This window comes from Myxocyprinus asiaticus, chromosome 24, assembly GCF_019703515.2.
Source record: "Myxocyprinus asiaticus isolate MX2 ecotype Aquarium Trade chromosome 24, UBuf_Myxa_2, whole genome shotgun sequence".
In the NCBI taxonomy this organism is placed as follows: Eukaryota; Metazoa; Chordata; class Actinopteri; order Cypriniformes; family Catostomidae; genus Myxocyprinus; species Myxocyprinus asiaticus.
Window position 1 is genome coordinate 8,978,632 of NC_059367.1, and position 27,892 is coordinate 9,006,523.

Genomic DNA, 27,892 nt, shown 5'->3' on the forward strand with positions numbered 1-27,892 from the left:
ATTTGCTCCAAGTCATCAATTTCCAAAACTATTTTTTTTATTATTACATTTTAGTTTTATAATGAAATAAATTAATATGGTGGCACAATTATATTTTTGTCTACAAAACTAATTTCAAACATTTAAGCATACACCTTCAGATCAAAAGATTTTTAAGATCATGAGAAACATTTCAGTCAAGTGTTTCAAAACTTTTGACTGGTGGTGTATATGTGTATATGTATGTATGTATGTATGTGTGTGTGTGTGTATATATATATATATATAGTCTATTGTGTATTCTATATATACTTTTTTCTCTTCAATATTTATCTATTTTTTATTCAATTTTAATTATTTTTAAAAAGTCTTACTGCTGTTTTTGTATTGTTGTGCACTGGAAGCTCCTGTCACCAAGACAAATTCCTTGTATGTGTAAGCATACTTGGCAATAAAGCTCATTCTGATTCTGATTCTGAAATTAGCAAAACAAGCATTACAAAGAGAATCAATAGAATTACAAGTTGCATTAAGTAAGTCAGAAGTTAAAGCAGTAATGTGGGGTAAAGCAATAGAAGAATGGCAAGGAAAGTGGAACAATGAAACAAAGGGTAGATTTCTTTACAGCATAACCAATAAAGTTAATCAAAAAATGGGAAATATAGGTAAGTCGAGGAAAGAGGAAGTTGTTTACAACAGAATAAGGTTAGGACATTCAAATTTAAATAATACACTAAAAATAACAGGAAAACATCCAGATGGGTTTTGTGAATACTGTCAGGTTGAGGAGAATATATCACATGTAATTACTGAATGCACTAAATATGAAATATATGATGGAGGAGCTGATGAAGAATGGAATTAAGGAGTGCAGTATTAAGGAATTAACAAATATGTCAAGTTGGAAAAACAGTAGAACTTTCTTTGAATTCATAAGAAAAACAGGATTGATAGGTATAATTTAAGCTCTGTTCCACACTCCGGAGCAGAAGGTGGCGGTAATGCGCCATTTACGTTGGATGCAACCCGCCGTTAAAAACCAAGAAGAAGAAGAAGACCAACTTCCCGTTAGCAACCAGGCCTGGCGTAACGGTTCATAGGCAGGATTTGTTGATGTCAGCTTTACACACAGTTACACAGCTTATAAATGTATTTATCATCACTTTTTCGCCGCATCGTTTGATAAGATTAAACAGAAATAGACAGTAATTAGCTCGTTGATAAGCTCTTTTCCCAACACATAACTGGCTTGTCAGTTTTCCGTAATTATCAATATTATATTACTCGAGTTTAAAGCCCACAAACCCTTCAAAATGAGCGAACAGCTCAGATTTATCGTTGAACAGCTCAACAGGGAGCCGTTTAAGAAAAACTTCAATCTCATAACCTTCGACTCACTCGAGCCAATGCAGTTACTGCAGACTTTAAATGATGTTCTGGCCGAAATTGATCCAAAGGTGAGTCAAAATATCACATTCATCAATATTGATGCTGAATATCAGCATGTTCCTTATCTTCCTAGCATGAAAAAGTACATATCTATAATTCTGTTTACCTTATCTACAGTATGTCTATTTGTAATATCATCTTAAAGTACATTTCCATTTTTGACCTTGAACTATCCTGACTTACCTGTCCAGTTTATTTGTAGGTAATCACCTGCTTTTAACACTTAATCTTATCTCAACCTCTCTGTCTTGTGTTTTAGCAAGCAATTGATATACGTGAGGAAATGCCTGAACAGACAGCCAAGAGAATGTTCACTCTTTTGGGGATGATGAAATACAAACCTTCTGGAGGCATTTCTGAAGTGTAAGACAAAACGTGAAAAACTGTACACAATAAAAGGCACTAAGATGTAGGGTACAATGAGGTCAAAGGCACACCTTAAAGGAATATCCTGGGTTCAATACAAGTTAAGCTCAGTCGACAGCATTTGTGGCATAATGTTGAGTACCATAAAAACTAATTTTAACTTGTCCCTTTTATTAAAAAAAAAAAAAGCAAAAATTTAAGTTACAGTGAGGCTCTTACAATGGAAGTGAATGGGGCCAATTTTTGGACAGTTTGAAGGCAGAAATGTGAAGCCTATAATTTTATAAAAGCACTTACATTAATTTTTTTTCTGTTAAAACTGTATTATTGAGCTGTAAAGTGGGTTAAATCGTCATTTTTACAGTCATTTTTTAGTTTTAGGGTTTGTTGATATCACATCGTGATATCACATTGTAAAATTCACTATAACTTTACGGTTAAAAAGGTTAGCAATCAATTTTATCACACTAAAATCATGTTAACACTCATTTTGTTTATGTCTTGTGTCTATACTTTTGAAATAGTGATTATTTTAATGTTTACAGACTGGCCCCCTTTAACCTCCACTGTAAGTGCCTGATCACTGTAACCCAGATTTTTGCTGTTTTTAAAGAAAAGGAGGGGCAAGTCAAAATTAATTTATGTGGTAATCAATATTATGCCACCAATGCTGTCGATTGTGCTTAACTTGTATTGAACCCAGAATATTCTTTTAAGGAAAATGTACTTTTTTTTTCTGCTCACAAATGGTATCAAGATTGAAAAAGTATATATTTTTTCCATTGAATATTGATGAAGCAACATCATTTGTGTGGAAAGAAATACTAATGGAAGGTTGTTTTGATTATAAATTTTTTTTTAAAGGTGGTGAGAGCCTTGTACCTGACACTTGGGGTAAAAGGCCCCCATGAGTGTTATAGTTTTTTTTTTTATCCCAATTTGGAATGCCCAATTCCCAATGTGCTCTTAAGTCCTCGTGGTCGCGTAGTGATTCGCATCAGTCCGGGTGGTGGAGGACGAATCCCAGTTGCTTCCGCGTCTGAGATCGTCAACCCAAGCAACTCACGTGGCTTGTTGAGCGCGTTGCCACAGAGACATAGCACATGTGGAGGTTTCACGCCATCCACCGCAGCAACCACGCTCAACTCACCGCACACTATAGTGATATTGTTTAAATATAGGGACAAAAGTTAAAGTGGTAACTTTAACTTTTTATCAACTGAGGTAAATATTATTCAGACAACAAATAAAGATAATACTTTTTCAACTTTACCACTCCAGAAAAGGGTAAACCATTTTCAGTTAATTTCAATAATATTTCGCATTTTATAACATCTCATTTATTCTATAAACAAATAAATCTCCATTGTTATTGGATCAGTCAATGTGAGCCCACTTTGAACATTTTTCATAACAAATCTATTCCCCCCACTTAAGAAAATCAGTGTGTTTGATAGGATCCTGTAGCCCCTGCAACGGGGGCTTTTTACCCCAAATACTATCTTTTCACTTATTGGACAGTTATGAAAAAACTTTTGATTTAATCACCTTCAACAAAACTTAAAATTATAAATAAGTATTTTGTCGAAAATAAATATAATAATTTCTGGGATTCTCATTAGCTACATAAATGAGCAACATTTTAAAATGATTAAATATTAGATCAAATGACGTTCAAATCAAACTTTAGACATTGCACGCAGTAATCTGTTGGATCAGGAATATTTAGCAGTGTATAGTGACAAACAGGTGTTTAGGAAAGTACTGTGGTAGTTTTTTGCTATTTTATGTTGTGGGAACAAATAAAGTCAAAGGTGCCTTTAGCCCTGTTGAACCCTACATTACAATGAGCAAAAATCACAAAGATGTACATGTATTTTTATTAATCTCTTTACATACAGTAACAAAATATGTGAGTTTGGAATTTGTATGTGACAGTAGATGTCTATACTGCAATGTTACATACACAAACTGTATATTTTGAATAAGGAAAAATGGGCACAATAGCAGAAAAATGAAAGAAAGGGGACACTTGTGCATTTTAAAGCACCTCACAAATCCACTCATCCTTGTAAATTTATATTCCATAACAGAAGCAGTTTCCGTCAAGGTTTAGTGACAGGCAATAAGCCTGTGGTGCACCCCATTTTGCACTGGCTGTTACAGAGGATTCCAGAGTTGAAGAAGAGGGCGTACCTAGCCCGATTTCTCATGAAACTTGAGGTGCCTGCTGAGTTTCTTCAGGATGATGTCATCGCTGAGACCTACCAGCAGGTATGCCTACTGAACATAAGGCTTAACCTTAAATACTAATAACTAGCTAGCTGCAAACCTGTTACCCCAATAGCCTTTTTATGGAAAGTCCCTTCTGTAGATTTCTGTATTTATGTTTAATTTTAGATTAATATAAGTTTGTTTTGTGTGCTTTGGTCAGTTTTATTTGGATGTTTTTATTCCATTGTTTTCATAGTATGAGGAGCTTGTAGAGGGATTCAAGAACATCCACAAAGAGTGTGAACAGCTGAAGAGCTCAGGTTTTTCCACAGCTGAGATTCGACGGGTAAGAAAAGCAGTATTGCTAGTGTCAACATGTTTGGTCCCATCTGGTCATGTAGCAGGGTCGAAGAGTTCTCACATTGGTCCGGCGGGCCGATAGGCCGCTAGCTGTCCGATGCACATTGTGATATAAAAATAAATCAATAAAAAATAGCAAATTAAACAAATACATTTCCTTTAAAATATTATATTATTGCTCTACAGTATATTTATTTTTGAAAAGAAGAAATGACCCACATAATGCTTCATTCCTGAATGTTTCACGTGCCCATCTTTGTCATCAGATCAAAGAGGATCGAAGAAAGTTCACACCGAACGCGCCCTTACTCTAACAAATATTGACACTATACAACAAATAGAACAGAACACAGGTGTCTGCATTTCTTATCATTTAATTTGTCATGGTGTTTTAAAAATGCGGCGCTCCTGCAAAAGGCTCCGAAACACAGCATGACGCAGCACAACGGTCAAAGAAGTCCGTCTAGCGCATGTTTACATAGGAAAACAGTTGTAAAACAACATTGACAAATGCAAAAACATATAATGTTATTGGGCTTGCCTACAAGTTCTTGAGTGCCTTACTCTGCCATTTCCTATAAGTGGCATGTTAGCGAAGCTTTGTGCTAAAGTTCCTGAAAAACAGACTTGATCTCCTACAATGACTATTTACAACTTAAAGGCGAGAGATTTTTTGGCATTAGTTGTGTATGATCTTATTATGTATTGGATTTGAAATTGCAATGTTCCAAAGGGCCTCAATAGGAGCAGTTGTGTCATATAATTGGAAATACTTCAAACCATGCAATGCTGAAATGAATGAAGTTTACCTTCTCTATAAAAATGTGTGAAAATTGATTTCGAATGATTGTTAACTAAATAATTAACCCATTTTTGTTTTTGATATTAGCCTATTTACCATCCAGCTGCATAGATCAGCACCCGAGAGTAAATGAGGTTGTGTGTCGTGTATTATAACAATTTAAATGCGTCATCAATTTCATCAGCAAGTGTGTCATAGCGCATGGTCAATCTGTTCTATTTATGCGCAAAGTAGCCTATTAAACCCTTATATAAATCAATAATAATAATAAAAATAATAATAGATATATTATATATCTATTGTGAAACCTATGTTTAGTGGGATGCATTAAACCTGCAATTCCCTGTAAAATTTTGTCTCGCAATCCGACCCTGCATGTAGCCTTCCATATTATTTACACAATAATAATAATGTGTTGCTGCAGGACATTGTGGTGATGGAAGAAGAGAAGGACCAACTCATCAAAAGAGTGGATCGTCTTAGAAAGAGGGTAAGGACATCAAATCCTTTAGAATGTGTTTGTGAAAATTATGGAATCATGTGTAATCACTGTAAAATACGAAAATAGAGGGCACTGTTATAGTGGTGATCACTACTTAAAAAGGTGTCTGAGAGGACAAGGAAACCCCATAATCTCAGTTAACAGAATGCCCACCCAGAATTTGCACTCACAAAGCTATGATAAAAATTCCATCACATTTGAACATCTCTCATTCACGAAATTTTAACATTGCATGTTAATTTATAAAAAACAATTTCTCATAGTTATTTGAATTTTGAGATACATTTTTGATTAGATAATATTTATGTTTGTCTAATTTAGTAAATATTTGCATTTTTTAAATGATAAAAAATATATTTCTATATTTATAATAATAAATGTAACATTTATACATGTTTGTTATTTAAATATTCATGTGTTTAGACATATCTATTCATACATTTATTCATACATAATTCTGCAAATTTCCCCCCCAAATAATCACAGAAAATGTGAAAAAGGTTATTCCATGTTGATTTACAGGGCCTATGTGATGCTTTTCTTGTCCACTAGGTGGAGGCAGTGTCAAACCACCAAAGCATGCTGGAACAGGCTAGACAGTTAAGAGTGGAAAAAGAACGAGAACAGTCTCTTGCTCATCAGAAACAGGAGCAGAAGAACCAGGCAGGGACAGTCTTTACACTTCTCTGAATATGTCAAGAATCAATTCCCATGAAACATGACCCACTTTCGAACAAACACATTCCATTGAACATTCTGACTTCATAACCTGTGTTTTGTCTTTGGTGTAGCTCTTTCAGGCTGAGCAGAGACTGCAAAGATCTCAGATCCAGCTCAAAGACTTGCAGCAAGCAGCCGCAGATGCAAAGCCAGAGAGTAAGTCTTCCAATGTGTAGAGAAAATCACAGTATCCTATTTGTGCACTTGTCCCAGAGTGACTTAGTGTTGGAGCCATGGTGCAGTGGTTAGTGAATATGCAACATCACAAATGAGCTGTGATCACTTTAGAACAGTGGTTCTCAACCTTTTTTTGATGAACGCAAAAATGCAAAATATATAATACAATACAAAATATAAATATTTTGTTAAAGTTTTAACAAAGATTTATTATATTCCCTCACTCCACTAATGCAGCCTTTGACTAATTTAATAGAGCTGAAGTAGTGATATGATAATATGTATTATGAATCTATTTCTGCCTAAAGTACAGTTAGTGTTACTATAGTAAATTCAAGGGTGATGATGTAGAATTCAGTGCCGAATTTGAATCGTTTCTGCTTCTCGCGCCTTGCATCTCATTGATTCTTGCAGAGCTGTACGTTTTCAGCGCTCGAGACCAGTCTGCGGGTAAAAACGCAACTTCTTTGCCTCACACTGCTCTGTCCATTGAGCCATATCTATCTACAGAGCCATAAAGGTGCATTAGCGGAGGTTGTGACGCTGCTTAACCAGATACTTCAGAATCAGATGAACCGCGGTACAAATGCATACCAACCCATATAATTGAGAACCAACTGATATACTCCAAGTCTAGATAAACGTTTTAATGCAAAGAGGATCTTGACGATAGATTTGATTATTATGAGTTATAAACGCCCCCCATTTGTAACCTAACGCTCTCCTCTCTACTAATTTGCTCTCAGCGCCCCCTGGCATCTTTTGAACACCCCCATGAGAACAACTGCTTTAGAACTTATTTTGTAAGGTAACAGAAATGTGATCCTAATCTACAGGCCTCATGAAGAGACTCGATGAGGACATCAAGTTCAACACCTACATGGTGTCTGAGAAGCTGCCCAGAGAGCTGGAGAACATGAGAAAAGTGGTGCAGTACCTACAGAAGGTGGCATCTGAGCCAGCCATGGGCCATTCAGAACTGAGAGAGCTAGAGGACAAGGTCAGCCTGAATGCATGGATTTTGCTTTTAATGCAAATCCTTGCAGAGAACAGTATTAATAGGATAGTTCAACCCAAAATGAAAATTCTGTCATCATTTACTCACCCTCATGTTGTTCCAAACCCATATGACTTTCTTTCATCAGTGGAACACAAAAGAAGATGTTAGGCAGAATGACAGCCTCAGTCACCATTTACTTGCATTGGATGGAACAACAATAATATCGCCTAACATCACCTTTTTGTGTTCCACTGAAGGAATAAATTAATACGGGTTTGGAACAACACGGTGGTGAGCCAGTCATTACAGAATTAGCATTTTTCTGTGATCTATCCAATTAAAGCACACAGACACACAGGCAGCATTTCAGTTCACATACTTTTTATACTCGCTAAAAAGTACATACTTTGTGTAGTGAGACAGTACGGAAATATTGGAACATACTACCTCGTCGTAATATTACATCACTGTAAGCTGTGTCTTGATAATGTGTCTTTTGTTTATTAGATCAGAGAAACCAACACCGCGCTCAATCAGCTGATCGAGAAAAGAATGATGCGGAATGACCCAATGGATGATAAACTCTCTCTGTTCAGACAGCAGGTGTGGTGTCATCTTTCTGTTTTATCACCTATATTAGAAGTCTTTGAAAACTTAAACAAGTGTTGTTTGTCACAATTTACCCGACAGGAGAGGTTTATTTTGAGCAGGACTGTGATTTCTAAACAAAATTTTTTGCATGGCTTTCTTTAATTCGTAATGTGTGATTTAGTGTTTGCCCCTTAAGCCTTTGAAGCCCAAGCTGCCCAGAATGGAAACACAGGGTATAGGTGATCATGTGACCTCTGGCTTTCATGCTGGTACGGAAAGGTGGTTGTGTTGTCCTGTGTGTCTTTTAACTTGAAAGAATGATTGATGTTCTCTGATAAGCTAATACGACAGTGTGCATTTGTTTCATATGCAATTGCCAGATGTCTATTCTCATAGCTTATTATGTGGCTCTCTGGAATACATTATTCCGATTGGTCAGTAGCGGCATTCTGATGTCAAATATCTTTGTATAATGCTCGCTAATCTGTAAAATTGACTGTAATTGTTGTAAATTTAATTGATTTCACTCTGCAATTTCAATTTTGAATCATATCAATATTTCATGTTTATTTCTTTATTTTATTTTAACCCTCCTATGATATTCGGTCATTTTTGACAGAATTTTTTTTCCTCATTTAATAAAAAAGGTTTCCTTTATCTGAGCTGTACAAGACTTGTTGACTTTTCCTCCATTTGCCATCTGAACATCAAAAAATTAAAATGGGCTTTATTCAATAAGTCTAAGTGGTCCTAAAAAAAAAAAGTGACACCTTTGGTATTCACGGTCAGAACTGACCAACCATTGAAAATGAATAGGAAAGACAAAAAAAAAGCATTTTTTAAAAATCTGTCAAATATAATAAATAAATCAGCCACAATGCCGAAATTACAGGGTGAGACTCTAAAACATCCTCAGTGCAAAACATAAACACCAACTCACACACAAAAATGAACTGGTGAGACAATAACACAGAGCCTTTTTTTTTTCCACATTTGGCCAAAAAAACAATAAATCAGTCATAATGCTAAACATACACACTCAGAAATGAAGGGGTGAGACGATAAATGCAGAACACACACACACACACACACACAGAGAGAGACACACAATAAAATGCTTATTCTGTGTCTTTGTTATGTCATGGTCAGGTTTGATTGCAAGCATAATGACATTAACTGCAAAAACTCACTTCAAATCAATTTAAATGCTAAACTTTGACAAATAATAGTTTGATAATGTCTAAATATACAGGTGCATCTCAATAAATTAGAATGTCATGGAAAAGTTCATTTGTTTCAGTAATTCAACTCAAATTGTGAAACTCGTGTATTAAATAAATTCAATGCACACAGACTGAAGTAGTTTAAGTCTTTGGTTCTTTTAATTGTGATGATTTTGGCTCACATTTAACAAAAACCCACCAATTCACTATCTCAAAAAATTAGAATATGGTGACATGCCAATCAGCTAATCAACTCAAAACACCTGCAAAGGTTTCCTGAGCCTTCAAAATGGTCTCTCAGTTTGGCTCACTAGGCTACACAATCATGGGGAAGACTGCTGATCTGACAGTTGTCCAGAAGACAATCATTGACACCCTTCACAAGGAGGGTAAGCCACAAACATTCATTGCCAAAGAAGCTGGCTGTTCACAGAGTGCTGTATCCAAGCATGTTAATAGAAAGTTGAGTGGAAGGAAAAAGTGTGGAAGAAAAAGATGCACAACCAACCGAGAGAACCGCAGCCTTATGATTGTCAAGCAAAATCGATTCAAGAATTTGGGTGAACTTCACAAGGAATGGACTGAGGCTGGGGTCAAGGCATCAAGAGCCACCACACACAGACGTGTCAAGGAATTTGGCTACAGTTGTCATATTCCTCCTGTTAAGCCACTCCTGAACCACAGACAACGTCAGCGGCGTCTTACCTGGGCTAAGGAGAAGAAGAACTGGACTGTTGCCCAGTGGTCCAAAGTCCTCTTTTCAGATGAGAGCAAGTTTTGTATTTCATTTGGAAACCAAGGTCCTAGAGTCTGGAGGAAGGGTGGAGAAGCTCATAGCCCAAGTTGCTTGAAGTCCAGTGTTAAGTTTCCACAGTCTGTGATGATTTGGGGTGCAATGTCATCTGCTGGTGTTGGTCCATTGTGTTTTTTGAAAACCAAAGTCACTGCACCCGTTTACCAAGAAATTTTGGAGCACTTCATGCTTCCTTCTGCTGACCAGCTTTTTAAAGATGCTGATTTCATTTTCCAGCAGGATTTGGCACCTGCCCACACTGCCAAAAGCACCAAAAGTTGGTTAAATGACCATGGTGTTGGTGTGCTTGACTGGCCAGCAAACTCACCAGACCTGAACCCCATAGAGAATCTATGGGGTATTGTCAAGAGGAAAATGAGAAACAAGAGACCAAAAAATGCAGATGAGCTGAAGGCCACTGTCAAAGAAACCTGGGCTTCCATACCACCTCAGCAGTGCCACAAACTGATCACCGCCATGCCACGCCGAATTGAGGCAGTAATTAAAGCAAAAGGAGCCCCTACCAAGTATTGAGTACATATACAGTAAATGAACATACTTTCCAGAAGGCCAACAATTCACTAAAAATGTTTTTTTTATTGGTCTTATGATGTATTCTAATTTTTTGAGATAGTGAATTGGTGGGTTTTTGTTAAATGTGAGCCAAAATCATCACAATTAAAAGAACCAAAGACTTAAACTACTTCAGTCTGTGTGCATTGAATTTATTTAATACACGAGTTTCACAATTTGAGCTGAATTACTGAAATAAATGAACTTTTCCACGACATTCTAATTTATTGAGATGCACCTGTATATCCAAATGCATATCTTGTGATAAAATATAAAATTAGGTTACAACATGCCATCCGACTACACGGTAGGTGGCCACAGCCATCTACTGGCTGTTACTGGCATGACATGGTTTTCAAGTCATGTTATTTATATTTTGTTCACCAGATGGCAGCAATTTGCCTCCAATTTATGTCACATTCTCATATTTTCTTCATGTTTCAACTTATAGAAGTGTAGGTTCTGATTTTTTTTTTTTTTTTTTTTTTTAATTAAGAATTTGCTTATTTGTATATGCAAATTATTGGTAAAATTGAGAAATGTACATGTAAATAAAATCCAATTAGCATAAAATCCCAAAAGAAATGCATAATTTTATTGTTCTTAGTTGAGGAATGAAGAAATGGTATCATTATCATCATCATCATAAAAAAAAAAAAAAAAAAAAAAAAAAAAAAGGGTTACACGTCTGACCTTTACGGTCAAAACAGACCATGAATAACAAAGTGAGGTGCACTTTTTCAATACCATAGGAGGGTTAAGATCTTTCTTAGTTCTGGTGCTCATGTAGGAGACAAGCGTTCAAATCCTGCTCGCATTGTGTTCCGATCCAGTAAGCACTGCCTTCTCTCAATCGTTTCCTGTCATCTCTCCACTTTCACTGCCAATAAAAAAGCTAGAAGCTGCTGAAGAGTAACTTTAAAATGCTATGAATTGTTGTTTTTAGGCCGCTATTATAGTTCGTAAGAAGGAGACCAAGGTGGAGGAGTTGCAGGATGCCCGTGAGGAGCTGGCGGCTATAGAAAGAGAACTAAACATGAAGAGCAGTCAGACGCGAGAGCGGGGCGGAACGGAGCTGATCCGGGGTGATGAGGTACTGAACACGCACACTCACCATTCACAACACGTAGATGCACTGCTGCATGTGCTTCATTGTGTACCAGAGATTTTATAAGGATGAGACTAGTCATTCATATACAAATGAATGGGAGAAATCGTAACATGATGGCTATAGGAATGGAAGTCCCACCTTACAGATTAAAAGAGCCAATCATATTTTTGTTAGAGACTTCGCCTGTCAATTTACTCAAAAACATGCATGCTCATTAGAAAATAGCCTCCGTCCATAACTAGGGATGTCTCAAAATCATTTTTTGAAGAACGAGTACAGATACTTCCTTTTCAGTACTCGCAGATACCGATGCCTGTTTTTTTTTTTTTGTTCTATTTTCCTGAATTCCATATTCAACAGTATGATTATTAAACCGCAAAAGGCTGCTATTTCATTAAAGGAATATTACGGGTTCAATACAAGTTAAGCTCAATCTACAGCATTTGTGGCACAATATTGATCACCACAAAAATACATTTTGACTTGCCACCTCCTTTCCTTAAAAAAACCCCAAAATATCTGGGTTACAGTGAGGCACTTACAATGGAAGTGAATGGGGCCAACCTGTAAACATTAAAATACTCACTTTTTCAAAATTATAGCCACAAGACATAAACAATATACGTGCACGATTTTAATGTGATAAAATTACATACTAAGCTTTTTTGTGTAAAGTTATATCTAGGGATGCTCTGACCGGTATCGGCCAATATTCACGTCCTATGACTCGATCGGTGATTGGTAATTTGGCCGATTGCATAAACCGATCGCACATGATGCAAAAGACGCACGGCTCCTTTAAGACTTTAGCATCACTGTCATGACATCACAGAGTGTGGGGAATACTGAAGGGTGGGGGTAATTGCATATATACTGTATATCATGAAAATTGCATTTTGTTTTTTATGTAGTACTGCCCTGAAGAAGCTATTTGATGTAACAGATACTCACATATATTCCACAAGACAAAATAGTAACTGAATTTACACAAATGATCCTGTTCAAAAGTTTACTTTCCTTTGATTCTTAATATGATGGATGTGTTGCTTTGTAGATGATCAATAACTGTTTGTGTCATAATTGTTCAAAAGTCCCTTCTTTGTCCTGAGAAGTGAATCTGTCTACTTTTCTTGAGAAAAATCTCCCAAATACTGTACATTCTTTGGTTTCCCAGCATCTTCTGCACATTTGAGTTCTTCAGTGGCTATATGATGAGATTTGTTGAGATTCAGCTTTTCACACTTATTTTTATAAAAGGTGCAAACTTTCTTTAATGCTCAAGAAGCAGCACAAGAAGAACCAAGGGGGTGCAAACTTTTGAACAGGAGGATTTGTGTAAATTCGAGTAAATGTTGTGTTGTGTATCTTCTAAAAGGTAGTGATATACTATGATCTTTTATCTCTTATATTTGTGTACATTCTGAAAAGGGCGTGAAAGCTTATAAAACAAAAGGGGCATGCAAACTTCTGCACTTAACTGTATATATAGTTTGTGAAAGTGTATATTTTATTTTATATTTTGTTTTTCAAGATTTAACCACATTAGCTTTTTTTTTTTTAAATGGTTAGAAAAAAAATGCCGTTATAAAGCAACAAAATGCCTCCTGAAAATCCAGTCCAGGGGGCAAATATTGTCTCTTAAGCCCAAAGTATACTTCTTTTAGACCCGAATGCTGATATCGTCATCAGCAGAGTGCACGAGCATTGAACGCGCGTAGCCCGATTTTTGAACGCACAGAATGCGCATGCGCCTGCAATTATTTGCGCTAATTAGTGGGTCCACAAGGTGGTAACATTCACATTTGAGCCATTGCTGTCACAAAGAAGTGCTAGAAGAAGATAATTGCTGGTAAACTTCAAAAGACAAAGGTAAAAACAACAACAGTGGATGTGTACGTCAAAAGTGTGTGTTTAAGGAGGTCTGGAGATACCTGCATTTGTATAACTTGAGCATAAAGGACTATAAAGACATCTTTATGGGTCTAAACTCCTGAAGAGAAGTAGTCCGGTGACTCAAAGCAGTCATAGCGTGCATGCGTCAGCCATCCGTAAATGTGCGCACAGTCATATAGAGTATTGACAGGCTCGCCTTCGACTTTACGCAGATGCTGAGTGTTCACATCAAAATCTGAGAATACTTTGGGCTTTAGTGTAAAGGTTAATTCTGACACTGATATATAGTCATGTAAAACTATATGTTTTTCATGCAACAGTCTGCTAACATTTAAAGTCAGCTTCAGAGAAAAAAATGCTAAAAATAAAAAAAGTGTAGAATATGGTTTCTTTAATGAATATTTAAATATTCTTACTTTTAAGATGTACATTTGAATGTGGTCTCGCCCAAAAGAGCAAATCTTATCATGAATTATGTATGATTAACAAATGTGTCCCTGTATACACAAACGTCAGAGACCCATTTCAGAAGCACTTCATCTGTGAAATCACTCTTGCAATGTGTTACTATTTTACAGCTCCATTCTAGGTTGAAAGCAGCAGCCTTTTTACAGTTTTACCGAGGATATGTCCCAGAGTTACTGTTAATGATGAGCAGGTCTGTGTCCTAGACCTGTGTGCTGTCTTGTCCTCCTCCTTTGCTCTCTGTCTGCACTCTGCAGATGTTCCATTCCCAGCCTGCCCTGGTGCAGAGATATTGGCAGGTCAAGCAAATGGAGCGGCACCCTGGCTAAAATAGCCCTCATCCCTACCCCCATCTTGGGCTTCCTGCGATTTTATCAGCTTCTCCATGATAAGGCTCATTTTTGTCCATGGCCTATCCAACCGTGAACAGCACCAGCCAAGTGATAGATAGCTGAAACTATAGAGAGAGTGTGTGTATGTATAGATGTGACAGGGATGTGTAAGTCTGAGTGGCTGAGATACACAATACCCATGTATGGTGTACTGTAGCTCAACTGTTAGAGCACTGTGCTTACAATGTAAGGGTCATGAGTTTGATTACCTGGGAACACATCCTAATAAAATGTACTGTGAATGCATTGTTGCTTTGGATAAAAGCGTCTCCCAAATGCTTACATGTAAATGGTCAACGTGTGGCACATTATGCAAGTAGGAACCTGAAGGGAAGAGAGGCTTTTAGAGCAATGGGACACAAATTAAGACTCGACTATGGTGAAAGATAGATAGATTGATTGATAGATAGATAGCACTTATTGCATGTAAATGCTCATTTGTCACTATTACTAAAGGAAATCAAGAGAACAGCACAGAATTATTGCTGACCCCCTCCCAAACCACTCCAACCTTGTCTGCCCTTGCTGTCCCAAAATACACAATGTATAAACTCTCACACACAATATCTGTGTGCCCCTAGTGACGTACAGCACATTGTGTGATTTCTGAGTTTGCTCTTTTGTGCCTTTCAACATTTATAGCCACTGGCAGTACCAACAGAATAATAGCCTGAGCCATGGAGTGAGTTGACAGATGAAGATGTTTTTTAGACCCTCTGGCTGCATGCCTGCAGGCTCAGGTTTCTTTTGTTGCGATCTACAGAGATGTCCCAGCGGCACCCTGGTTTGCCCCTTCTTCACACTCCCTCATTCCTCAAAGTTGTGTTTTCCAAGAGGTTCTTCCTTCCCCACACTTTACCAGAGATTGAGCCATGGCCACAATGTTCCTCTCACTTTGTCTGATTGCACCCCGTAACCAAGTACATGCAAACACCTTTAGCTGGTACCATTTTCCTGTGGGAGACAGTTGTTTTGCTCTGTTTGCTGTAATTGGTGGGATATGCTCATAGAGCCTGTGATCACTGTATCTGTGATCTGTGTTTATCTCTTCTGAAATATCACTCTCTCTTTGTCTCATAGCACAGACAATTCTTCTGGCCATCTTTTATGATGTTGAGTTCCTTTTCAGTGTTTGAGTATTTAATGTCCATGAGTAGGGATGGGAAGCATAAAGAATGAATCTGGTTCTGATTCTGATTCCTCTTAATGATTCCAATTCCTTAATAATTGTATTAAAGATTATTACTTTTGAGGAATAAATATTTGGAAATAATAATGCAGTTTGTTGCCAAATTATGAGATCATTTCAGATTTAAACAGAGCAGATATAGCAAGTCAGAGATAAATTAAATACAGTTCTTGCAAAAGGCGTGTTTACACTGACTATTTAATGACTTTTCAAAGACATTTTAGAGGCAAAAATGCAATCCAATCATTTGTCCTGCTGAAAATATATTAACAAACAAAATATTTGCACATATTTCATTAATTAATTTTTTGGACCCACTTTATATTAGGTGTCTTTAACTACTGTGTACTTAAGCATTTGATACAATCTACTTATTGTGTACATACATGTTGTTGCATTGTACTTACATTTAAAGTACCTGCATTTAATTACATCTGTAGGTACACTGTTAACCCTTAATCCTAAACTTAAACTTAACCCTACCCCAACCTTTACCTTAAACCCTAAACCTAATCTAAACCCTAACCCTACATGTGCCTTAACCTCAGTAGCAGCAAATGTGAATCTTGTGAGAATTTGCAGAACATGTAGTTACACAATAAGTACACTGTACTGTATTTTAATGTTAGTACAGTGTAGTTAAAGACACATAATATAAAGTGGGACCTATTTTTTTATATAAAATCCTACTTATTACAACAAAACTCATAATGTGTGTGTGGGCTTATCTTTAACTACACATTTTCATCTGAACAACCAGTCACTGCCTGATTTAAGTGTCAGGAGTCTTTTTTTGGGGGGGGGGGATTTGTATCCCCTTTTCTCCCCAATTTGGAATGCCCAATTCCCAGTGCTCTCTAAGTCCTCGTGGTGGCATAGTGACTCGCCTCAATCCGGGTGACGGAGGATGAATCTTAGTTTCCTCCGCATCTGAGACCGTCAATCCGCTCATCTTATCACGTGGCTTGTTGAGCGCGTTAACGCAGAGACCTAGTGCGTGTGGAGGCTTCACGCTATTCTCTGCGGCATCCACGCACAACGTGCCCCACCGAGAGCGAGAACCACATTATAGCGACCACGAGGAGGTTAAACCAACGTGACTCTACCCACCCTAGCAACCGGGCCAATTGGTTGCTTAGGAAGCCTGACTGGAGTCATTCAGCATGCCCTGAATTCGAATTTGCGACTCTAAGTGTGGTAGTCAGCGTCTTTACTTGCTGAGCTACCCAGGCCCCAAGTTTCAGGAGTCTTAAAAATCACATAACATTCAGTAACCACTCCCGAGTGTTTTTGATTCACCAAAAAGATCTGTCTTATATGAATCACTAGTTCGGGAATCAGACTTCACTGGTTGCACTATGTGTTTGCCGCTGTAGATTCAAAAGAACCGGCTCATATGAGTAATTTATTAAGGAATTGTTCATTGTTCATGCTGTGTTTCGCACTGTAGATTCAGTATGATGTTTCATCAGCGTTAGTGGAAAAATGCACATTTAAAAACCATTTACCTTCTTTTTTATTTTCTGGGAAGTTTTTGAGTATTCACTGTCCATGTTTTTTCCTGGGTATTTAGTAATTACTGTCTGTGAGTTCTCTGAGTTTTTTTTACAACCTACTGGGTATATTTTTTGAGTATTTACTGTTCATCTTTTAATCTCTTGATTAAGATTTTTGTCTCTTCTCTCTTTGTTTTGTTTTAGTTTAAGCGGTATGTGGCCAAGATGCGTGGCAAGAGCAGCACGTATAAGAAAAAGCGTCAGGAAATTGCTGAGCTGAAGATGGAGTATGGTGTTCTCCAGAGGACTGAAGAGATCCTGAGGGAACGACACACAGCTGGACAACAGCAGCTCGTAAATACACTGACCTTCAACACTTTACCAAACACCCTCATGGGCATCTCCACCCAGTCCTCAACTGCCCTAGACCTCAGTTCTACCTTATCCTTTATTCTTGCACATTGAAACTCTAGCGTGTTTTCACACTAGAAATTTTGGTTCAGACCTGAGTCCTAATGTGACATCAGAGTTTGGTTTGTTTGGTTTATGTAAAAGTGGTTTTCAAAACTTGAGTAAATTCAAGGAACTGCACCCAAGTCTGCTTGAAAACAGGGGTCTGGTGTGTGGTTCACAATTGGTATGAAAGCAATCTAATCTAGTTTGTTGAAGTGAATAGCTGTGGATGACATCATTTGTTTGATTGTCATACAATCATAATTTTCGAGATGAGTGGAAATTGTTTACTCTGGGCGACAGAGGAAATTGAATGTTTATTAGGAATATGGGCAGGTGACAACATAATAGGCACTATTTTAAGAAACGCTATGTCAGTGCAATGCTATACGTCATACGCGCAAAATCAGTGGGCATGGCCATGCAGTTTTGGTATTTTTGTGCAAGCATGCAACACTTCTTGGGCATTAGTGGGTTGGTGAAATGGTGTGCACAAAGCGTGAATGGGTTTGGTCAAGTGCAGTTTAATTCTGAGGTTCTAATCCGGTTATTGCGCTGTCTGCGTAGTATTATATATTCCATTCCCAGTCAAGCAACGTTAATATAAATGAAGACAGCCCATTCATAAGAATTTGGTTGTTTCAGTGGGCTTTATGCAGTGCATTAGAAAAATAGAAATACAGACCATTTGTGTCTTATATGTTCTTTTGCACATTAACTACAGTGTGTCCTTGTTGAATGTCAGGCATAATTCTATGAGAGTAACATGCTCTGAATCGTGACCTGAACTTTGAAGGTCCAAAAAGCACATAAAGGCAGCATAAAACTCCAGTGGTTAAATCCATATCTTAGCAAAACAAAACAAAGAGTGTGAAAACAATTGAATTGTATTCACTTTTAGTATCAGTGTACTCTGCTCCCAAATATCTGTCTCTAATAGCCTCTAAAATCAAACCTTGTCTGTGATTTCAATTATTGTCTAACCCAAGTCCCTTTCTTTGTAGACCCAATACACTATGATGTGTCACCAACCCATTATCTCCACAGAAATAAGCTCCACAGATCACACTTGTTCTGCTTACATCACTAGTGTTTCAACTAGTGTTATTTCAGCTTATCATTTCACCATCTTACATGCACTAGTACATGATCTACCTTCCTCTTACCTGTCTCTGTCTATTCAAATGGCATTAACACCGAAGTTACAGCATCTTCCTGGAAATGGCTTCACACCTCTGAACGCTTTCTGCCTCTGACTTTCTGATACCCCATTTGACGCAGAAAGGCTAAGCTTGGGCTATTTGTGATCATGACATTTGCTCTCTGTCTGCGTCCAACATTTATAAAAAAAAATTTGAGCATGGGAAATTTTCCTCCTCCATTGTGCAGTTGGACGCACAAACAAGGGCCACCCCTCCTCTTGGCACCTGATCTTCTGTTGCCCTCTCACACTCAAACAAAGCTGTCAGCCTAGGCGTCAATCAGACCCCTGCAGATATGGTCGTTCCCTTCCACATGTTATGTCATGAGCAAAGTGCATCAGTATCGAAAGCATTACAAATAAATTACCAGTAGCCAATAAGGTGTATCCTCATGTCTTGCGTGAGGAGTGTTACGTATTAAAAGTTAGACAGGTCAAATGTAAAATACCAGTCAAAAATTTGGACTTCCACATTTAAGAATAATTGTAAAGTCATGAAAACCATGAAATAACACATGAAAGTATGGAAATTATGTAGTGACCACAAATGTTAAACCTTGAAAGTAGCCATGCTTAGATTTCAGCTCAATCTGGGCTTTTTTTCTTTTCTTTTTTTTTTTCCAGTTTGAAATGCCCAATTCCCAATGCGCTCTAAGTCCTCGTGGTGGCGTAGTGACTCACCTCAGTCTGGATGGCGGAGGACGAATCTCAGTTGCCTCCATGTCTGAGACCGTCAATCCGTGCATCTTATCACGTGGCTTGTTGAGCGCATTACCGCGGAGACATAGCGCGTGTGGAGGCTTCACGCTATTCTCCACGGCATCCACGCACAACTCACCACGCGCCCCACCGAGAGAGAGAACCACATTATAGCAACCACGAGGAGGTTACCCCATGTGACTCTACCCTCCCTAGCAACCGGGCCTGGATTCAAACTCGCGACTGCAAGGTGGTAGTCAGCATCAATACTCGCTGAGCTACCCAGGCCCCCACACTAAGAGATTCATATGCACAATATATATTTGTCTGAAAAACTAACTTCAAACTTAAGCCTTTAAAATCAATAGGGTTTTTAAAATCATAAGAAACCAAAATTGGACTGGTAATGTAAACAAAGGATGTGTCACTGTCCACTAGAAATCAAGGAATGGCAACAAATTTGCACAGTGGATGTCCATTTTCCCTGACTAGACTAAAATGTCTAGATGAAGCTAATTTGTTGAGTTGTACTGAGGCCTCAACATATGAATAGTCATATAAACTTCACAGGATATAATGTGCTCAGCAAATTTCTGCTCCATAATAAAAAACATGTCCACTAGTATGAGCTTGATCTGTGAAGTCACTTCTGTACCCAGAGAACAAAATGCTTTGCATTTTTGGCACTTAGTCCTGGCTGTTTGTGCAAGCACAACCGTTCAGAAAGTGTCTAACATAACACTGGCCATGCAGAAACACACAAGAACTATATTACTGTACAAAATGTGAATGTTTATTGCAAAAAAATAAATAAACTGAAACCGCATTTAACATCTGTGATGTATTTCGGAGTAAAACAGAATACTCAGTGGGAAATCATAATATTAGACTTAATTTGATCCATCTGGGTGTGATCGGATCACTATTGAATGGATTATTGGTTAATATGTAGGGCTGTCAGTTGATTAAAATTTTTAATCTGATAACTTTCATGACATGCCAAAACATTTATTGCTGAGAAAGCCACCCACATAACAATAATTCAATATAGAATTATTAAATAGTTATATTTCATTAATATATATATATATATATATATATATATATATATATATATATATATATATATATATATATACTATTTTTTCAAATGCATTACATAATTGTGGCAGATGAATAAATTGTTGATAAAAACAATACAAAAGAAGGCAATATATTGTTTATTTTCATATTTTTGAACATATGCCTGTCATTGGCCTGCCTACAGTCCACAACAGTCCATTTTGCAATTTAATTCGTCAATCTGTCCGATATAGATTTATTATAAGAGCTTAGGTTAATGTACACATGCCTCACACTTTGGTTTCGTCGCTTCATGAACAAAACATTTTTATGTCGCCGTGTCAAGTAGCTGTTTTCGAATGCAAGAACGCGTTCTTATCTTGTGCTGTCGCTTGTGAGCATGGTTTGTTGTCTGTGCAGCTGCGCGTTTTGCCTACAGCCCCCTGCTGAAAGCAGGTGGTACTTCAAGCTTGAATTGCTCAGATGGTTGAAATATTCCGTATTACGGTTCAGGGACATCATTAATTGTGTTAATTTTTTTAACGCATAATTCTTTTATATAATTAATCGCACTGAATTAATGTGGTAAATCAACAGACCTATTAATATTATTTATTATTATCATGTTATCCTGCCCGCACGACCTTGGTTACAACTGCAGAAGAGAAAAGTCAGAGGAAGAGAAAATTACTATTTTAAATCCTGTTTTGTATTGTGCACTGAAATTATGGAGCTTGTAGTTAAAGCGTTGATTTTTGGTAACATATATTGTTTACTACAAGCAAATAATCTAACTGAGAGGCCTTTTAGTAACCTAATCTAACTGAATTTATGAGTGGAATGAATCTTTGTTTTATTAATGCATTGATTGTTTTCTTGTGTTCAGCAATCTCTTGAGGCTCAGCAGGGAATCTCGGGCTACAGCGATACTCAGGAAGAGCTGGAGAGAGTTTCAGCTATCAAAAGCGAACTGGATGAGATGAAGGGACGAACGTTGGACGACATGTCTGAAATGGTGAGCAGGCACAGGCAGATTGGAAGAGGATGCACTGGCTCACATCTTGAAGTTAGACTTTTTTCGCCTAGTGTTTGCATATTATATAATATTTTACATATTATGTTGGGAAGGTTATAAATCTTAGAGGAGCTTATTTAGTCACGGATTGTGCGATTTCTCTGATAAAACCCTAAATACAGTTTACTTCCCATTGGGTGTTACTTTAATTTTGACCAGACAAAGAGTCAGTAGAATGTATTTTGGCAAAAGCTAAGTTTAAACTAGAATATATACGACATCACCATTAAACTGACCTAAATGAGCTTCTTTTTAGCTAAAAGGTGTTGTTTGATGTTTGTCTCTTGGAAAATCTTCTTTAATGAAGAAGCTTTGTGGGGGTTTTTTCAGGTAAAGAAGCTGAATTCAATGATAGCAGAGAAGAAGTCTGCTCTTTCTCCACTGATAAAGGACCTGAGAGCTCTGAGACAGGAACATGCGGTGAGAGTACTGGAGATACAAAGTCATATGTTTCTCTTCCCATACTGAGAAACACCATCAACTACAAAGAGCCAATCAGCATATCAGCTCTAAATGTGACTGTCAGAATCACATTTGCTTTTCTTTTACCTCTTAAAACAGGAGCTGGCTCCAGAGTATGAGCAAAAAAAGGCTCAGTATGACACATGTTCCGCAGGACTGGAGAGCAACAGATCAAAGCTAGAACAGGTATTATGGGTCTCAGCTTCAACATGGACTGGTCCACCCATAATAACTTAGCATAGAGTAAAATGCAATATGTTTAATGATTGGACAGTGATTTAATATCATGATCTTTTACAGGAAGTGAGGACACTTAGGGAGGAGACAATACAGGATGAAAGCCGATATCACTACATTAACTGCATGAGAGAGGTAAAAACCATTTTCCTCTTAGACAGACACTAGAGATTTATGCTTTATGCTTTTCTCTCACAATTTTTCCCAACTTCTCTCTTACAGATCATCGAAAGCCAGATGCAGAGAGCGGCAGATCAGATTAAGATTAGTCAGTCAGTGGACTTACAAGTGCGGAGGACAGCTCTCAGGTAATAAACTGGAGATAAACATGCTTTATAAACCACTGTCTTACACTGCAAAAAATAAACAAATAAATAAAGTCATTAACAGTATTTTTGAAGATATAAACAAGTCTTCACATCATATGCAATTTTGCTTCTCAAGTAAACGTATCTTGCTTTAGGATGTTTAGATAATTTTACTGAAAGTTCAAGAAAAAAACACACTTTCTTTTTGCAGTGCAAACACTCAAAGCTCCAGTAAACGGACAGACATGCACAAATACATGAGTTCATGCATCATATCTGACAAACAAATGATCTCTTAGAGACTCATTTGAGTTTGCAGCTCTCAGCACGACTGTCTGCTGCTCACAACTTTTATCTCTTTTGTTTCAGTATTGCCTGAAGTAGCTATTTACCCATTCCTTATCTGTGCAGCCCACACATTTGAAATGTTGCAGTATTCGTGCTAAACGTGTGGGTGGTAGCTTTATGGTTAAAGATCTTGGCAGCTAACTAGGGCTGAAACTAACGATTATTTTGATAATTGATTAATATTCTATTATTTCTTAAAATAATTGGATAAAAATGTGACATTTTATTTCCTCTGTTTTATTTAAATATATTTATTAAAAACATAAATGATTAAGGGTGTAACGATTCACTCATCTCATGTTTCAGTTCGATTCACAATACTGAATTCGTGAATTCATACTCAAATCCTGAACAAATCCTGAATCAAAAAAAGTAAAGTTTGAATATTTCTTTTAAGACATGTAAAACAGTTCCTTTCCTTTACTTGTAAAACTTAACATACTGTTAATTAAGGTGCAAAATGATTCATCAGGGATGGAGAGTGACTAAAAATCAGCCCAGAATAGGGCAATGGTGACACCAGAATATACATTTTAATAATTCTGCTCAGCTGAAAATATAGAATTAAGTTAGATACATATGCTTGCACACTGTCACTGATTACATACATTTTAAATATTTTACATTAATAATGTAGTTTTAAAATGGTAGTGTCACTGATTAACTTTTGTTTCAAAAATACATTTTTAATGGGAGTGTATGCTTATCCAGTAAAATAATGTTTGCCATACTATAAATTTAGTGGTGAAATCAGACATTATATCTGGCATTGTCAAGACCATCAAATATTCAGCATTATTGCACTGTTTGGTCATTTTTGACTGAAATCAATTTTGTTTCTTTAATAAAAATGGTATGCTTCATCTGAGTGGGTCGAGGCTTGGTTACTTTACCTACATTTGCCATCAGAAAACACACACAAAAATTTGGACTGGATTCGATGTGTTTAGGCCACATTACAAAAATAGCGACACTTCGTGTTGTTCGTAGTCAGATTTGACCGACCGTAGGAAAGGAATAGGCGAGACCAAATAAAATCAATAATTCAGCCACAATGCAGAACACACACAGACAGAAATGAAGGGGTGAGCAGAACACATGTGCTCACACCCACACAAACACATAAACATACAGGAATGAATGGGTGAGACTCTAACACAGAGCAATTTTTTTGGAATTTCTCAAATAAAATCAATAATTCAGCCACAATGCATAACATACACACCCACACACAAATGCATGGGTGAGACCATAACACACCCACAATTCAGAAGACACACACAAACACAAATTCATCTTGTTACAACCAGGAATGAATCCACTGTTTATTTTTATCATGACATGATGTTCTTTTTTTGTACCAGATGGCAGCAATCTGCCCCCAATACATGACACATTCTCATATTTTCTTCAAGATTCAATTTATAGAAGTGTAGGTATTTATTGTAGTGAAATTAAAATAAATTTGCTTATATACATTTGCAAATTAATGGTGTAATTGAGAAATGGAAAGGTAGATAAGATCTAAATAGCATAACCCCTTCCCCAAAAAACTATTTGGCCATGAACAATACAAGTGTGAGTCTAAAACAAACAGTGCACAAGGGTTAATATAGGACAGTCATCTGTAAACTTAAAATTGTTTCTCGTGCAGTGCAGATTCATAGATTAAGCTTTCAGCATGAGAATTGGTTCTCTCGCGCTGACAACATGCACTTACATAATGAGGGGAAACCATCTAACATGCTTTAAAACCTGCAGACTGGACTTCTTAGACATCAGTTTGATATCCATGAAGGCTGCACAATTGATTACGTTGAAACTGAAATCACAATATGATGTTACATGACTACTATACCGCATTTAATCAAAATGATTGTGCTCCCTTTCTCTGTTGCGATCGGTTTGATTGACGTGGATGCATGATAAAAGCACCATAAATGTAGTTTAAATAGCTTGTGCGCTATATTCCAAGTCTTCTGAAGTCTTCTAAAGCTTCTTTTCAGGATCATGCACCAAGTTTGAATATGCACATACATAAATTAAATTTGAGAACAAAAATTATCATATGGCATCAGAAGACCTGGGATGTAGTGTCCGAGTTATATGGACTACTTATGGCATTTATTTTTTTATTATTTTTTTTTACCTCTTTGGAGCTTGACAGCCCTGGTCATTGTTTGTTTTCACTGTATGGAAAAGAGCAGCTAGAACATTCTTCAAAATTTCTCCTTTTGTGTTCCATGGAAAAAAGGCAGTTATATGGGTTGGGAATGAAATGATGACAGAATCTGGTTCTATACCTTTAAAATAATTATTATATATATTTTTCTTGCAGAGAGAAGTACATTGCAAACACAGCTGATCAGGAGTCCTTGGGCAAGGTGAGGAGACCATCTTCTCTGACTATCTGTCAAATCTCTGTGACTCATAACTTAGGCCGTTGATTTCCCTTGTACTGTCTTTGTCTCATTGTTCGGGGTCAACTTGGTGTTAGTTAAGAGTGGAGGCCTGGCCCCTGCAATATTTCTGCTAAACTGTGTGGAGCATGCCATCACTGTCACACCACTTTGTGCCAGTGTTAGAACAAAGCTTGTGTAATGATTGCATTGATGTACGACGGGTGGTCCAATCTCTCAGCAAGAGTAACTGCCAAACCTGTCCTTTAACAGTTTACTGCTTCTTTAGAGGCATTCTGAGCCTGTGAGTTATGCCAGATTTGACTGCGGGCACATGTCTACAATAGGGATGTGCAAAACTATTCATAATCGACTTGAAATTTCTGTCATCATGTATTCATGTATTACCGTCATGTATTAAATTTTTACTATTTACAAGTATTTACATTGATATGTAGAATGCTTAAACGGTACTGTCTCTTTAAGAATACCGGCTTAAGTGTTTCAGTTGAGCGATTAATGAGATTGGATTCACATCCGTGCTAAATATGATTAGAATTAAAAGTTTATTTTTTGTTGTTTTTGATGAACAACTGACTTTAAAGAACAGAAAGCTCTAGAGACACTATTCAATGATGAATGGATTGCATCTTTGGACACAGAATACACAGAACGAGTCAAACCAAACTCTTAACACGCACTAAAAGGATCTTGGTGCTAAACTTTTTCACCACAATACTACTCAATCAGTGGTGAGTGAAATCACAGTCATTTTGGTTGCATATGCGAGTGATTTACTCTGCATTGTAGAGGGTTGCCGCGCAAAGTGAAAGATGGGATTTAAGAATCGATGTTGAGATTGTTAGAATGAAGATTGCGATGCATTGGAAAATCTATATTTTTACTAGTCGACCTTCCCTAGCGACCAGGTCAATTTGGTTGCTTAGGAGACCTGGCTGGAGTCACTCAGCATGCCCTGGATTCGAACTCGTGAATCCAGGGGTGGTAGTCAGCGTCAATATTCGCTGAGCTACCCAGGCCCCCAATCTACAACAAATGTATTTGCTCAGCAAGAATTTGAAATTCAGATAATGGTTCATAGGTCAGTTTTTTTTTGTGTGTGTGCCAACCATGCTTTGAACATATGTAAATTATAGTTTTTTTTTTTATCTCAAATTAGCATTAGCAGGTAACATAATGAGTGTTGTTCAAAGGTCTACTGAAAGCTGATGGACGTTGTGTCTATGTGGACTCGCAGGTTCTACGTCAGCAACTGAAGCAGGTGCGAGAGAACCAGGAGCCCAATATGAAACAGATGAAGATGTGGAAAGATCTGGAGAAGCTGTTGGAGTGTAAGAAACAGTGCTACCTCAAGGCTCAGAGCCAAGCACATATTGGGCACATCATCCAGGAAGTTGGCAAGGATATGCTGGTTCTGTGATGCCATTTTCCTTGTAAAAATGTTTTAATAGCGCGCTCCTATTTCAGTCGTTTGTAACTCTGTATGTTTGTCTTTCAGGCAGTTAATATATTAATTATTACACTATTATTACAGCAGTTAGTTAGCATTCCTTCTCAATATTACTTTCTTCACTTACTCTCAATCTGTTCTATGAAATGTAAATGTTTCCCCTGTTACAATACCTGTAAGTACTTTTTTAGATATCTTATTGTTTTCTAGGGTTAAGAGCAAAAGAACACATATCCTTAGTGTTGTCTGGATAAAAGGGTGCAAATTCTCTGACCCATCAACTTCCAACAAGTCTCTAGTCTCGTTTTTGACACGTCTTTAAGAACAGAGCACTAGTCTATGTGTCCAAAGATAACACCCTACAAAGTGTATCACTTTTGATGCACCCGCTACAAGTTATTTTAGGAAACAACATCCACGACCTTGGGCAGAATAGCTGTCCAATTTAGGAATTCAGCTGGATCTCCTTTTGTTTCCATCAGTGAAGAGCTAAAGTAGCCTAATAAACAGTTTACTTGGATATGACTTTGAACAAGTAAGATGACATTTAGGCTAGTTGACGACCAAAGCTTCAGTTTTACTGGGCTTTATTCCTCTGTTTTTATGTTTGAAAGCTCATTAAACTTATAAAACAAATTAAAAAAAATCTGCATATCTTTTGAAGTTGTCATAAAACATTTATTTATCAATTAAATGTGTCCTGTATATTATTCTTATTATTCTTATTCTTAATCATCAGCAACTCACATCCTATATGTACAGAAATGGGCCATTCTAGTGTTTTTTTATTTGTAATTGTTAGTGTTTTGTCATTTTCAGAGTATCCAGAAAGTTTCTTAAAAAATATTATTTATATTAATAACTTTTAAAATAAAACAATAT

General features: G+C 37.1%; 1 protein-coding gene across 1 annotated transcript; it reads left to right on the forward strand.

Annotated features, from left to right (window-relative positions):
- The first annotated feature begins 1,026 nt into the window (after positions 1-1,026).
- On the forward strand, positions 1,027-27,301 carry LOC127415150 (intraflagellar transport protein 81 homolog). Its single transcript, XM_051653748.1, has 18 exons — positions 1,027-1,436; positions 1,688-1,791; positions 3,888-4,068; positions 4,265-4,354; positions 5,595-5,660; positions 6,225-6,335; positions 6,464-6,548; positions 7,406-7,569; positions 8,077-8,172; positions 11,696-11,842; positions 17,500-17,649; positions 21,597-21,725; positions 22,116-22,205; positions 22,347-22,433; positions 22,548-22,619; positions 22,707-22,792; positions 25,479-25,524; positions 26,798-27,301. The coding sequence occupies exons 1-18, from the start codon at positions 1,293-1,295 to the stop codon at positions 26,978-26,980; spliced, it is 2,031 nt and encodes a 676-aa protein (XP_051509708.1). The 5' UTR covers positions 1,027-1,292; the 3' UTR covers positions 26,981-27,301.
- The last annotated feature ends 591 nt before the right edge of the window (positions 27,302-27,892 follow it).

Excerpts from the sequence above, each read along its gene's own strand:
- LOC127415150 (XM_051653748.1), top strand. The coding sequence starts at position 1,293 with ATGAGCGAACAGCTCAGATTTATCGTTGAACAGCTCAACAGGGAGCCG. Across the intron at positions 17,650-21,596 it reads CAGCTGGACAACAGCAGCTC|CAATCTCTTGAGGCTCAGCA; the intron begins GTAAATACACTG and ends TCTTGTGTTCAG. Across the intron at positions 22,434-22,547 it reads ACAGATCAAAGCTAGAACAG|GAAGTGAGGACACTTAGGGA; the intron begins GTATTATGGGTC and ends GATCTTTTACAG.